Source organism: Phaenicophaeus curvirostris, chromosome 8 (assembly GCF_032191515.1).
Source record: "Phaenicophaeus curvirostris isolate KB17595 chromosome 8, BPBGC_Pcur_1.0, whole genome shotgun sequence".
In the NCBI taxonomy this organism is placed as follows: domain Eukaryota; kingdom Metazoa; phylum Chordata; class Aves; order Cuculiformes; family Cuculidae; genus Phaenicophaeus; species Phaenicophaeus curvirostris.
In genome coordinates, this window is record NC_091399.1 from 21,746,397 (window position 1) to 21,761,178 (window position 14,782).

General features: G+C 45.5%; 1 protein-coding gene across 1 annotated transcript in view; it reads left to right on the plus strand.

Moving 5' to 3' along the window:
• Positions 1 to 14,782, plus strand: part of TGFBR3 (transforming growth factor beta receptor 3) — an 88,768-nt gene that overhangs the window by 27,725 nt on the left and 46,261 nt on the right. Inside the window, exon 2 of the mRNA XM_069862765.1 lies at positions 1,383 to 1,567. Within this exon, the coding sequence (XP_069718866.1) occupies positions 1,383 to 1,567 (185 nt within the window). The remainder of the gene's footprint in view (positions 1 to 1,382; positions 1,568 to 14,782) is intronic.

Here is a 14,782-nt window from a genome sequence, read left to right on the forward strand (position 1 = left end):
TCCGTGGGAGCTGGTGGGATATGTGCCATGCACTGGTGAGATTCATCAGCGTCCCCTTTGGCAGGACAAGGGGCTTTGCTTTTCCCAGATAAAGTCTAATTTGAGATGGACTCTCTGGCTTCTAAATGGCCGGTTGCTAACTGGGTCTTGAGTGAACTGTCTTTTTACCCAGCAACGCGTAGGTCGGTGCTAACATCATTAGGCATTTGTACATCAAGGTCCGAAGATCTGTCTGTAGCTGGGTGTGGACCTCACAAAACCAGAGCTCTGCTGTTTGATCACTGAAGGATTTCTTTTCTTTTTGAATCTTTTTCAAAGGAGCCATTTTACTTCAATTGCAGATGTACTATCTGGGGAAAAAGATCATGATTCTAGCTTATATTTCTCTTTCATGCCTTGCAGCCTCCAAACTGACTGGTTCATGTGAGTCTGATTCCTATCTGAGCTACTTTGGTGCAAATTAGAGGTTAAGCCGATTACGTTCTCCCATGGCCTTCTGAATCAAACCTATACTGTGTCTGTGACTGTCTGGGTGGAGTTGAGCCCTTTGGAAAGCAGGGATGTTTTTCATAAATATTTGTCTTGCTTCAGTTTCCTGAGATATAGTTTGACTGTAAACGGCTCCGTGTGTTTCGGCAGTGGTGCTCTTTCACTGCATCCATCGCGCTGTCTCATGTACCATATAAGAGCACGGCACTGCATCATGCTGGGGTGATTATTTGAAAGGGCGTACACTCTTCTCTGGACCAGATATCTGTTATCAGGCTAGATAATTGCTGTCAGACACAAAATAGACTCAGTAAACAAACATTTCATTTTATCATGTGACAGATGCCTGCTGTTTTGTACAATGGATTCGAACGATGTTCACTATAAATCAGCGCTGTTTCAAAAGCAGCAAATCCAACTCGCCCAAATCCTTCCTGATGTAATTACTTTGTGCTAGAGATTATCTTTTCATTGTTGTAAATACATGGTTGCATTTTTCAGTGGTTTGAGATAACAGTGCTTGACATAAACAAATAATTCACATCTAAGATGAACCGGTTCCTCCTACCACTATCACCGCATTGTTTTTATTTCTTTGGAGTTTTTTGGCTTTTTTTCCTCTTTTATGCTTGGTTTCCTCCCTCGTAACAACAGAAGTACCTTCAGTTTTGGAATTCGTACTTGAAATTTAGACTTTTAGAGAGAAGCAAACGGATGAGTTAAATTCATGAAAATTTAAAACGGCATAAAAATAAATGTCTTCATTTTGTGGATAATGAACACGAAGCCTCTGCTTGTGTTCCCGTGGGCTTTGTGACCAAGTGATGATTGTTACTTGACAGGTGTATTGCTTTTTTTCTCCAAATGATTTGCGTCTGTGTCTTACTCTGCAGGTCCTGTGCCAAGGATTGAATGTGTCTTATCGCCGGTTAACAGTTCACACCCCGTCCATGCCTTACTGGAGAGTTTTACCGTCTTATCTGGCTGCGCAAGCCGGGGCACAACCAGCCTGCCACAAGAGGTGCACATCCTCAACCTCAGGAACCCTGAGGAAGGTCTTGGCCACCATGAGAGACAGGTAAAGGGGAAATGACTTTTCTTCCAAATCCCTGGCTACCAGCATGTCTGCAAATGTCATTGTTCTGAATAAAGTTGATTTTGAATTGTGACCAGAAAGACCGCAAAGCAGCAAGCGCAGCTTGCGTGGGTGCTGTCCACCCATGCTTTGTAGCACTTCCATACCCAGCCCCTCTGCCACCACCTTTCACAACCGTGAAGTATGCTTAAAAAAGGTGGTGGGGCGGGCATAGGAAATAAGAAACAGATGTAGATCTGCAAGAGGCCTTCACAGATTTGGCACTCTTCAAAGCAGTTCGTTTACCTAAATGTGTTGCAAATTAACATGAATGCCTTTGGATTCCTGCCATGACCGCTATAAACAAATATTTAAGTTCAGATTCTTTTACCTCTGTAAAACATCCTTAATGTTTCGCTGAGTGCGGACTGAGGAGGGGAGGAAAGCAAGTGTTGCTGACTATGGCAGCACTTGTGTACAGCCCAGTTACTTATTGATGTGCCTTGCACTTGAGGGGACTGGCAAGAACTTGAGTTGCTCTGAAAGCAACAGCACAAGAAGAGAATTTTTGATGTTAAGTTGTATGGTACTGTTGTTTACTCTCAAAACACATCAAAACAGAGTGCCGAAGTGAAAAAACATTGCGTGCTGTGACAGCTGAGCTGCTCCACTCATGTTCTTACAGTATTGCACGCACAAGTCCTCCGTACTGCATCCTGCAGGAGCGATGCGCAGGAACACAATTAGCAGCATTTGCAATGAGAGAACAAAGATGATATAGCAGGCAGAAGCTTAGAAAAAGAGGGTTTAAATATGTGCTCCAGGAACCTTTAAGTGGAGCCTTTTGTAGTCATTTAAATAAAGGCAGATACTCTTGGCTGTAATCAAAGTCTTGCCACTGTCAATAGCAGCCTTGTTGGGTTTGTGCTGTGTCCCGCTCAATGGATGTTGTATGCATCCGTGAAACATCAGCTCCTGTGTTCACTTTTAAGTACGTGCACTCTGCAATTTGTAGTGTATGATAAAAAAGTTATTTCTTTTTTCTGTAGGCATCTCGCTGGCTGGCTTTAATGTGAAATGTCAGGTGATCTCCAGTTCAACTGTCAGGAAAGGAATAGAAAAAGTACAGTTGTGGGGTTTTATGTTTGGTTTTTGGGGTTTTTTTTGTTGGGTTTTTTTTTTTTTTTTGTGGTGGGACTGGGAATGAGGAACAAAGGTTTCTTTTGGTTTGTTTTGATTTTTAGGGTTTTTTAAGCCTTTCCTAGTTTGCCAGGCGTTGGGTTATCAGCCTGATGAGTGTACTGCAAGTGCCTGGGCAGAGCGTAGGTACAGTCAAGTCCTCTGGGCATGAAAGCCAGAGTAGAGTTGGAATTCCTATTCTTTTTTTTTTCTTTGTTACATAGTTTCTTGTGAAAAACAAGCAGGATTTTGTGGTGTATTTGTTAGAGCCTCTCGCATCACCCCGGCACCTTTAGATCCATTGTCGAAGTCACAGACATGGGGTCGGAGGGGCCGATCTCACAGAGTAACCACGAATGTGGAAAACGGGCAGAGGGGTGCCCTCGCTGTGGGGACGTGGCACTGTGGGAACACGTCACTTCTTAGTGACTGACGGGTGCCTGGGGGTGGGATGGAGCAGGCTACAGCTGGAGCTTGCACCTCCCAAAGGACCAGAATGAATCAACTCCCAGGCTCGCGTTCACGCAAACCCAACTTTCTCTCCGGTTCGATGCTCCTGGCACCGCTTGTGTAACAGAGCAGTGTCTGCATTTGTGTGCACGCAGCAGGAGCTGGAGTCACGCGTGCACGAGGCTGCAGGCCCTGCCACTGCTATCTAATCAGATTGACAGCACGATACAAGAGTTAAATATTTGGCTCTGAACAACAATAGTTGCTGCCTAGCAGAAAGGTGCTGCTTGTGCCTCCCCTAATGTGCAGTGTGCCAGACGGTGATGCACAGAACGTGTTTCACAGCCCTTGGGGTCCTTCTCCCATCTCCTGACCCGTTTCCAGTCGCAGCCCTTGGAGATGGCTGCTCTGAACTGCACAGGAAGCTGGAGCGAGGCGTGCTGGCGACAGTGCCGAGCACAAACGTGTAAACAACTTGGGAAGAGCAGCTTTTACTTATAAGGTCGGACTCAGAAAACAAAGCAGAGCGAATGTTATCTTTTCCGTTATTGTAAAACCCAGCTCCAAGCGGCCTTTTGTCTTAAAGTAAAGCATGCCCGTCGCCTTGAGTTCCAGCAGTTTGATTTACCAGCAGAAGTGTTTCCTGTGACCTGCAGACACTGATAGCAAAGGTAGGGGTCTGTTTGTCATAGTGTATTGCCAGTACACTCCAGAGCAAAACAAGTATTTGTGTGACAGCACATCAGTTGGATTCAGCAGCATGGAAAGCATGTTTAAAATAAACCATGCATTCAGTCAGAGGTTGGCTGAATCTCTGATAACGTGGAATCTGAAAATCTTTAAGTGCAGACATGCTCTGAGGGAGGAGGTTGGATTGTGTTTGTTTTTAACCTGCCCTGCGCTAGATGCTGCTAAATTACACATTCCTTCCATGCTGGGAGGAGTGCAAACTTCCCCTGGCAGGTTCCTCAGAGGGCTCATGCATTAAACATCCTCGTGCACTTCTCTTGGTTCTCATAAATATGCAGCAGTGATGTATGCATTATAACTCCCTTTGACACTTGTGTAAAACAGAGAGAGAGACAAGAAGCATGTGCAAATTTAGACATGGGAGATGGCTGATCCAGGGGAGGGCATGGCAGAGGCTCATGCTCTTCCTGTGACACGTGCAGGCTTTTCAGTAAAGATTGGGAAGATTTGGGTGCTTTTTCTTCCCTGTAAACTGAAAAAAAAAGGTTGAGGGGAGAGGGGTCTGGAAATGTATGGGAGTCTGTATTCTGAACAAACTTTGCAAAACTAAATCAGTGATTTAGCACTTTCATGGTAAGACTGAAATCTCAAGTTTTAAATGCAAGGTCCTATTGTGAAATAGGACTTGTGAGTGAAATCCTGTGATGGTGTCTGTGATCCTCAAGGAACTGTTAGTCCCTGTTGGGGTGACATCTCATTTGCTGGGACCATGAAGACACTTTCTTCAATTAAGAACTCTGCAAAGTTCCACTCTTTTTCAAGTATTTCTTAGAAATGTCTGTATCACAGTTCCTATTGGCCACGCTTTATCGTAGGAAATAGAACACGGGCACGTGTAATCGCCCCAAGTGTTTATATTGAACTTGGCATGAGAAACGCAGGCCTCCTTTGTTTGTTTTATTTGATCAAATATTCCTGGGGAAGTGAGTGCGTGTGTGTGTTTCTGTGCATCTGGGGCTCAGCGGAAAGCCCGGAACTACTGAACTTTTATAACAACTTTCTCTTCGGCTTTGGGCAGCTTCGCTGCTTCCCCATGGAAGCTGCATGTTCTGTTTGGAGAAAAATGGTTTTTGTGGAGGCGCTTGGAAATGCTGGAGATTTGCACCAGGAAAATGTGTGTAGAAAACATAAAACTTGTTTTAGGGTGCAGGTCCCTCCATGGCTAGGTGTGCTATTGAGTCCTGAGTTAACGGAGGACTCTCCATTATCTCTCTGTTGAATTTCCCTGGGCTGATTCAGGCACGCAGCCACAATGGAAAGAGCTGAAGGGGGGTGCAAGGCAGATAAGTGTGTGCGTGAGATTAATTTTTAGGATTGAATACATATGAATACATGGAATCAGAGTTCCTGGCAGTGGAGTCACTATTGTTTTCGTTGACATCCTCATCCTCAATGGCTTTAAGATGTTATGCCTGATACAGATGTTTAACACGTGTTCTGTGAAATGGAGGCAGCAAAACCAAGGACTCATCTTTATTTTTACAATTGTGAGTAATGCCTTAAGACTGTAATAATTCAACAGACCTTTTCCCCACTGTTTAACCAGTGTTACTTGGCAACAATTTCATAATAAAAAAAGTATATTTTCCTTTAAGAATAATTCTGGTATTAAAATGCAAGTTAGTTCCTGTGGAGCAGGGTGATTACAACAACTAGGTACTTACTAGCGATGTGTCTGGGGTACCAGAGCCGACCCACTTAAGTCATAAAATTATGGGCAAAATTGAAGTCCAGTATTGGAGTACATTTTGGAGAAATCCTCGAAGTTGTGAAAATAGGGCAGTAGAAGTTGCCGAAATAGTCACCTGATAATGCATTTCTATATCCTGACCTTTGCAGTGCATCCTGAGTTCAGGATAATTCCTAGCTACAATGAGTTATACGTTAGGGCTGTGCACATCTGGACGGGGTGTGTGGGTGTGTGTGGGTGTGTGTGTGTGTGAATAAAACCTTGTGCATTTTGGCTATTTTTCTCCATATTTACTGAATTTCCTAATGTGTTCAGTTTAACTGTGTTCAGAAGTTTTTTGATGCGGCTCAGGTTTAATAATCCAAATTTAAGTAATTTGATCATTCTCCTATGCAGTCCTAAACTCATAGTAAAACAAAAGCCTCAAGAATAAAGAGTTTGTTAGTTCTGTAAGATTAAACTTTTGGTTAAACTAACATTGCTGTGCAGATTTGGTATTTCTGGTGAGCCAACCAGGATGTGATGCAGAATTAGGCTGGGAAATATAGGACACATCGTTGCGTTTGGCAAGCTGTGTTGCCTCTGTCCTCTGCTCCTTTACGGCGGGCCAGTGGGAAGCCTACGCTGCTGCACGTGGGATGAAGACTCCACCACCTCCCTGGAGCTCCCTCGATCCCTTCCACCCTGTTATTGCCTGTTCCGTGGTGATCTGTGGCTCACAAAGACGTATAAAAGGAACATTACCAGTCCCAGCAGGACCTGCAGAGTGGCAGTGGAAAATGAGTTTGTCACCAGCAAACCTCTCCGTCAAGCGTAAGGTTGACTGCTGCTTTTTATCACAATCTTCTTTCATGGTGTTTTGCATATGACTTGTGGACCACTTCCCTTGCGCTTACATCAGAAGGGCAAGAAAGGAAGCCCAGATGAATTACTGCTTCCACCAGAGCTGTGTGCCAGTGAGGTCTCAGAATCAAGTTGTGAGCGACGCTGTGGCAGATGTACTCCAGAACCACCCTGTATTTGTTTCTTGGAAAGCAGAAGTCCCTCATGCCATGCATCTCTCGATCCTGGGTGTTTTCCAAAGCTTGCCCACAGCCTGTGGGAGTTCCACTGGCTCACCAGGGTGGTTTCACAGGCTGCTGTTGCTCCCTTTCCCCATGGCCCTGTCCAGGAGTCACTTCTGGGCTGCCTGAGCACTGGACTGGATCAGAGTTGAAGCACATGACAGACCTTATAAAGCCTTAGAGATACAGGCAGTGTGCTCCACAAAAAAGGTAATCATTCTGTGTCTTTCTCGGATGATGCTGTATCTACTGAAAGACGTGGCTTCCGTGCAGCTAATGCACTAAATGGCACTGATGTCTGAATTGCCTCAGTAATGGACACAGGCCTGCGATGTCTTCAAAAAACAAACCCACAGCCACCCCAGCCTCCATTTCTTGAAGAGCTTCACAGCCCTCTCCCCGCTCTCCTCTTTCTTAGTGCTTTGAAGCATCTGTGCTTACATAAAATCCAGTCTTTTTAAATGTGGCTTTTTCATCTTGTTTGCTCTGGCCTGCAGTCTTTGTGGGATGTTTCCAGCCAGCTCAGGATTTGCTGGCCACTGGACCTGGCAGTGATTTCCAGTTCTGCCCCCCAGAACTGCCAGAGGAAGCCTTGTGTCGGCCAGAGGAGCCTGTTTGTGCAGAGCCTGCTGTCCCGCAGGAGGGCCTTGGTGCACGTCTGCCCTTAAAGAGGCAGCAGGGACTTCTCATGACTTACGAAGTGCTGTGCAGAGCCTTGGTGTGCTCAGTTTTTAGAAAGGGGACTGTTTGTGCACAGAAAGTGAGATCTGCTCTTAGTTTGAGACCTGCATGGAAGGGTGTCTGAAGCCAAGGCCCACTGCAGAGAAGGGTAAATGTTCAAGAGGGACAGTGTCAGAATGACTTCTCTGATCACTCATGTTTTTTGGTTTTGCTGACTGCTATTTAGAGCAACCTGTTCGAAGCTGAAAATTGGACTCACTTGTTTTCCTCTGTTGCAAGTACTTAAAGGAGCTGAGGTGCTGCTGCAGACCTGCAGAGAGAACCTGGGCTGCTGCTGCTGTCTCTGCTGGATGGACTCTCCCTCCGTCTCTGCTCACGGGTGTGTGAGCGCACCCTGCACACGCCTGCACACGCTCTTCCACAGATGCACGTGTTTTGTTTTGATCATGAACTGTGGTGCACATCCTTGGTCTCCAGTTCCCTCCTCAGAGCTTGTGTCTAACACACCTTGGAGTATTTATAAATCACTGCTTTGTCTACAGTTACTTTCCCCAAGCAAAGATAATGAAGGAAGTGATGACATTTCTGGGCACCTGTTGGTATCACAGACTCAGTGGGCAGGTTCCAGTCTAACTTTGGTCGTGTGTGTGTGTGAGATGTTGGAGCAACACTTGTCATGAGTGGTCGTGGTTGTGGTGTTCTCTGGAGTGTCTCTTTGAACCAAAAGCTGGAATTAATGAAGTCGTTCTCCTCCAGCCTCCTGGCACTGGGGAAGGTTTCCAGCACAAACTGGAGCTCGCTGTGCCCAACAGCCATGCTCCTGCATCAGCTGAAAAGGTAAAACCTTGGAGGGGCAACAGATGAGAAAATGAACAAATATTCTAACTGAGGTGGGTTTTTTAATGTGGATCATGCTTTTGGTAACACTTACAATGTACTCGGGTTTGTATTTCTTTAGAAGATTCTCTTACCTTTGCTGTGAAACAAACAGAGTGCTTCTACAGCAGGGAAACTTGTCATGTAAAGGAGAAGCTGCAAAAATAGCACCACCGTGAGGTGCCAACATCTGAAACTTGAGCTGTTTGGAAAAGTTTGAAGGAATTATAGGTAATTCCTATGAGCTTTAATAATAGTATCTATTTAACAATCGCTGTGGCAATTTGTAGTATAGAAATGGTTGTGTTAGGATTTGAGCTCATGCCGTGTCACACACTTGAAAGTGGTGGTAGTTGGTGTTTCTAGATGAGAAGTGATAGTTGGTGATGACCTGAGTCTCCTCAGTGAGGGAAAAGTATTAAAATCTGTCACCTTTCTGGAGATAACCGGCATTCAGACCTGGCTCAAGTCCAGCTCACTCTTCCGTCATCACCTAAGGAAGCGAAGTCTTCATTTCTTCTGCACAGACACAGTCTTATGGGTGCATGCACATACGTAAATGAAGGTTTGAGGTCTGTCAAGAAATGTAACTATGGATGACATTAGTTTTGCTTTGTGGGTGTCTTTTCACAATAGACCATTGAAACATGACTTCTTTCTTCCACTAACTGGGTTTCAAGTGGTAGTTGCTATGAGGTAAAGTGGACACTGGAAATGCACCCAAAACTCCATGGGAAAACACTGCCTACAAGGAGCAGCAGCCAGCTCTTACACTGGCAGCTGGAAAGCAAGCCAGTGTTTTCTTCAGTAAATCTGTTTTCAAGCAAGAATCAGCAGGACAGTGCAGGTAAGCAGTGCCTGGAATGGCATCACTGTGCCAGAACAGGGTTAACTGACAGCCTCAAGAGGTCTTCTGGAGGATTTTGTTGGTTTGCTTGGCTTTGCTTTTGTGAGTAAGTACAGTCTTGTTATGTACGTGGGCCTGAGTAACAAAGTTTTTTCTTCAGAGGCCTGGTGGGTTTGATTTTTCTTAACCTCCCCTCCCCCCCGTGCAGTCAGTATCATAAGTGAATCCTTTGAACTATTGTACAGAGAGTAAAAGTTCTGATGATATTTTGAAGTTTGGAAATAGAAAAAATGTGGGAAGAGTGAAGCCCCACACCAGGGGACTGGAGAGGTGATGGACTGGTTACGGTTGCTTTTTCTCCTCTGAAAGCGGTTTCCTGTTTCTTCAGTTTCTAATGCCATTTGCTAGTGTAGGTATTACAGACACAGGCTTGCACCAACTCTTACTCAGGCTAGGGGGTTCCTGACAATAAACAAAGCTGTTTCCTAAATCGAGTGCTGCTGCTTAGCTTTTTGGGGTTTTGTGAGTCATGCACACACACTGTTCTTCACCCTGGCTCAGAAAGCAAGAATTCAGTTTTGTCTGTCCAATAAAAATGTGAACTCTGCTTTTTACGCCTCCCCGTGTGAGTGTGTCTCTCTAAGGGACCTGTAGAATGATGTTTTTTTTCTCAGTCATCTGGATCTATGTGTGGTCTGGCTGCAAACCCTTTGAGGAACACATCGTTTTACACGTGAGGGCTCTCAAATGGCATAACCCTTTGTGCTGTGGGCTTCCCATCATCTGTTACATGTTTGTTTGTAATCTCTTGCTTTCTGAAGCCTCATTGTCTCAGCATCTTCTCCTTCCCCACCTGCAGCTTTTGGAACAGTGGACGGTAGGATGTTCATCTGTTCAGGATTTACCCTTTATTCTGATTCCAGTTTTGCCATGATGTTCTTATGACACTGTGTGCTGTGTTGTATCTGCATGGTGTTCTGCAGTTGAGAAGAACTCTGAACTCTGTGTCTCCCGTAAGAGCCTGGGAGAGATGAGATAGTGCTAGCGCTGAGTCTCTGAACCCATATCGTACTCGGTACGATACGTACACTTGGTCGCAGCAGCAGTTTGTCGTCTGCCTTTTATCCTTCGGTTTCCTTCGGGACAGGCACTGCTTTTCACAGCGCGCTCACACATCCTCCAGTGCAGCAGTGGTTCTCCTGCCTTTGTTTTTGCCAGGCCATTGGACCTCTGATAAGAGTTTAGGGAGGGGAGAAGGGAAGAGGAGTATAAAATTGAACTTACGTTGCAGCCCAGCTGATTCACCAAGGAAGAGCTGAGATCTGCTGTATATGTACAGTGCAGAATAGAATGTTGTCTAGGAAAGCATTTCCTTTTCACAGGAGTCTTCTACCTTATTAATTAAAGTAAAACTTAGTCTGCTGTGATACTGTTTGGTGAACAGGCCACTTAGAACAATAGGAGATGCTGTGCTTGCAGCTTACAGGAATGGATCCTGTGCCCTTAAATAGATCTAAAGCCAACAAGAAATTTTCCCACAAAATGTATAAAAAGAGGCCTTTCCCCTTAGGATTCATTACACGGCATGTGAATGGTATTGACATCTACTGATTTATGCAGGGCTGAGCAAAACATCGTGTTCCGGGGTCTCCAGCACTGGGAAGCTGGACTGCTTCATGGAAGGGCAGATGGCACAAATGGTTTCACTTAATCTTTGAGAGCCTGAGCATCTGGTTCGTGTTGCAGGAGGCAAGGGCGTAGTGGTCCCAGCCTTGCCCTGGCGAGCACGGGCTGTCCACTGAACCAACTGCAAGCAGCGCAAGCTCTGCCGGTGCCCAAAGTGGGGATAGAACAGGAAGGTGGGATTTGGCTGGCAGAGCTGAGCAGAGATGTCCATGCACAAACTGTCTGTTTGCTTTGCTGCAGCCAGAAGGTCTTGGAAAATCTGTTTTTTTCAGGAGAACTCTGGTTCTCCAAACTACGTAATGCGTGAGATAACACTGAGTACATGAAACCTAGGTAAAATATGTGTGCACAGGAAAAGCTGGATCTTATATCTCCAGATAAAGGGAGCTTACACATGTTGCTTTGCTCAGGTGATGCTGCAGCTGCACTGAGAATGAAGGGAGCTTTGCGTAGTTGTCCCCTTGAACACATGCACTGCAGCTGCCATTTCTCCTCTGAATCATCAGTGTTACATCTTCATGTTGAAGTGGCCTTCTGCGAACATCATGCATACTTCAAAATAGTTTGCTGGTGGGTGTTGTCATACCCGTATGGTGCAGGACTGGGATACCTGGGTTTGTAAGCTCTTTGGGGAACAAACTGTCTGTGTCTAGCACAGTGCACCCTGACCTTTAACCCCTGTCGCAGGACAAACAGAAGAAAAAAGGTTTCAAACACTTTTTGGTTAAAGGTTTCTGGACGTACTTCTTCATGGAAAGCGTGGAGTGGGCTGTAGATCATAGGTGGGTAGTCCTCACCAACCTTTCTGTTCTCTTGCCTGCTTTCCAGTGGAGCCCAGTTTGGCAGTCTGGGTGGTAGGTCCTAAGGGTCAACAGATTGTGCAATAATGTTCTTTTTTAATAAGGTAATGTATGGGACCATATCAGGCTCTGGGTTAATGCCAGTGACTCAGTGGAATTGTGCCAGGGATGAATCTTTCCCATGATTTTCGCAATTGAGCTGTAACTGCTGTTTGGTCAATCCGATTCTCTCTGTAGAGCGCGGGTGAGAAGGCCCAGGCAAAGCCAATCCCTTTGCAACCATTTATTTAGGGTAAAATAAGCAAGGGGTTGATTTTAGAATTAGAGCGCTGCCTGATCTTTGGAAATAAACTTCGGTTCTCCCCACACCTGGTAAGAGCCACCAGGCACTTGCAGTCGTTCCCCGCGCCCCATCCTGACAGAAATGCAGAAAGAAAAGGGCTTTCACTCCCGATTTGCATTGCAGCCCCCTGCTTGCTCCTGAAGGACCAGGTCCCTGCCCCAGCAGCATCCTTTGGTGCTGGCAGAGGGAGGAGGGTGCGGTGCATCTCTGGCAAGAACTGTGAGGGTGGCACAGCTTTGGGTTCTGCAGGAGAAAAAGTAACTGCTTGTGGGGATGAGTGCTTGATTTGAATGGCAGTGCAGGTTTCCTGGAGGTATTTCTTTCTCTGATGCTGTTCTGAAGGTTTTGTCTCATTGAAGGAGGACATGGATCTGTTGGAGCGAGTCCAGAGGAGGCCGTGGAGATGATCCGACACCTCTGCTATGAGGACAGGCTGAGAGAGATGGGCTTGTTCAGCCTGGAGAAGAGAAGGCTGCAGGGAGACCTTAGAGCAGCTTCCAGGACTGAAAGGGGCTCCAGGAAAGCTGGGGAGGAGCTTTTTACAAAAAGGCATGGAGTGATAGGACAAGGGGGAATGGCCTTAAACTAAGGGAAGGGAGATTCAGATGAGATATAAGGAAGACGTTTTTTTACAGTGAGGGTGGGGAGGCCCTGGCCCAGGCTGCCCAGAGCAGGGGTGGCTGCCCCATCCCTGGAGGGGTTCAAGGCCAGGTTGGCTGGGGATCTGACCAACCTGATGCAGTAGAAGGTGTTGGAACTGGATGATCTTTAAGGTCCCTTCCAACCAAAACCAATTGATGATTCATTGCTGGGGTGAGTTTTCAAAACCAGATAGGTGCTTGCCCTGTACGAGTAGAGTCCACGATGGAGAACCTTCTCAGAGGGGTCTCACATGCCCACAGGACCTTGCTTATACGTTTGGTTAAAGGGTGCAAATGTGTAACCCTTTGGGCAAAAGCGATTTCCAGCAGTGACACCATGTGAACATATTTTGTGTTTCTTGGAGCCAGCACTCTCTTGGAAACCGTTGGCTCCTGAAAGCTGGACATTGAAATCTACTACAGCTGGCTCAATGTCAGATCTGTAACACGATACTCAATGAGCAAAGCGAAAAGATGAGTGCGGAAAAAAGAAAGCATTCCATTTTGAATTCACAGCCCCCATCTGAAGAATACGCTTTTTCTTTACTTTCATCTTAAACAGGAAAAATTTGGCCTGGAGACTGTTCCCACAGCAAAGAGAAACACCTCTGAAAAGTGGTGGAGGGTTAGATCCCACCACTTGAGATGGGTTCAGGGATTAATCCTTGATGGAATTCTTTTATAGGCAATGTATCCACATCATGTTTTTCAAGTGAATTTCAGTAGCCATTCTAACCCTCTTGCACTGGGTAATCTTCACTAATGAGCTGGAGAGATCTCGTCCTTCAGGTTAGTTTCTCTGACTGTTGCAGTACCAGAGTAATTCATGTGAATGTTACATTAACAAGAGTGAAAGCACTCAGAGAGGGCACGGGCAGGAATGCAGCTTCACATTTCTATTCTAAATTTTGCCTGCTTTGTGCTAATTAATGTAATCATTGCAGCTGAGTAATGAGTTAAGATGTCATTAATCCACCTTCAGTGCATCACTTGGAAATCAGAAAGCGTGTTTGTATTATCTGAGAGTTCGCATTCAGTTTTCTCCCCTCCTAGAGAACAGCTGTCCTCGCCGGGGCAGGACAGTTCACCACGGTGTATTTTGTCTTGCTTTAATAGCACAGATTTGTAATGACTGTTTTGGAAAATGTGCTATGAATTTATCTAACGGCCTTCACACTGGAATAGTTAATTTGACCTTACAGATCCTTGGCACTTGACTTTCATCTCTTTAGAAGAAAACAGCCTGCGATTTGATGCCTTGAAGTCAGCAAAACAAAATGGTCCTTTAGCAGCAGTGTTTGCTTTGATCAGCTTTCAGCATTTGTGCCCTTGCCTTTCTTGCAGTACAAATTGCTTTACCAGAGCAACGGGGCCGGAGCCCGCAGACTGTTTTTGTAGTTGGTTTCTGTGGTGATACTCAGCCTTGCATGAAACTGTGATTCCTGGGGACAGCGGAGCCTCTGCTGCTGCCTTAACACTGCGGCTGCTGGAGACCTTAAAGGAACTCTGCAGCCTGTGCAGACAGTGGAGGCCAGCGTGGACACACGCGAGTGTCATGGATCACAGGATCATGGAGTGCGTTGGGTCAGAAGGGATCTCAAAGCCCATCCAGTTCCACCCCCATCAGGTGGTCCTGAGTAATTTTCAAGCAGCTCTTTGGGGTGTGTTTTAGGCTAGAAACCCAGGTTGGTGCTGAGGACTCTGTTCAGCCAAGAGGTATGGTGACAGGCAATATAGGTGCCAAGGACTATAGCGACACAGGCTGCAGCTGTAGCACGCTCACATTAATGCTATTCTTTCTCAACTTTAGGACCAGAACATGAATTCCACTCTTTGTTTTGTTGCTACCTTACTCGTAAGTGAACTGAGGAGTGCAGTAGTGCAAATTACATTCATTCTGAAAGCTTTCTCGGGGATGCTTAATGTACTTATGAAAGATGAGTTGGTTTTGTATTGAAGTCCTGTAGCTTTCCTTAAGGATCAGCCTGCATTTTTCAGGCAGAAACATAGGAAAATTCCATTATGTGATATAACTTACCCTATAGTCGCAGCCAAAGGCATGGATAGATATATCACCTTTCCTGAATACAGCTCAAACTTTGCTGATTATTTCCATGCATGTATGGAAATGGTCGTATATGTATATATTATATAAATATTTAATTTCCAAAGGCTAAAGGAATAGCAGCTCTGAAACTCGATAGTAGATGC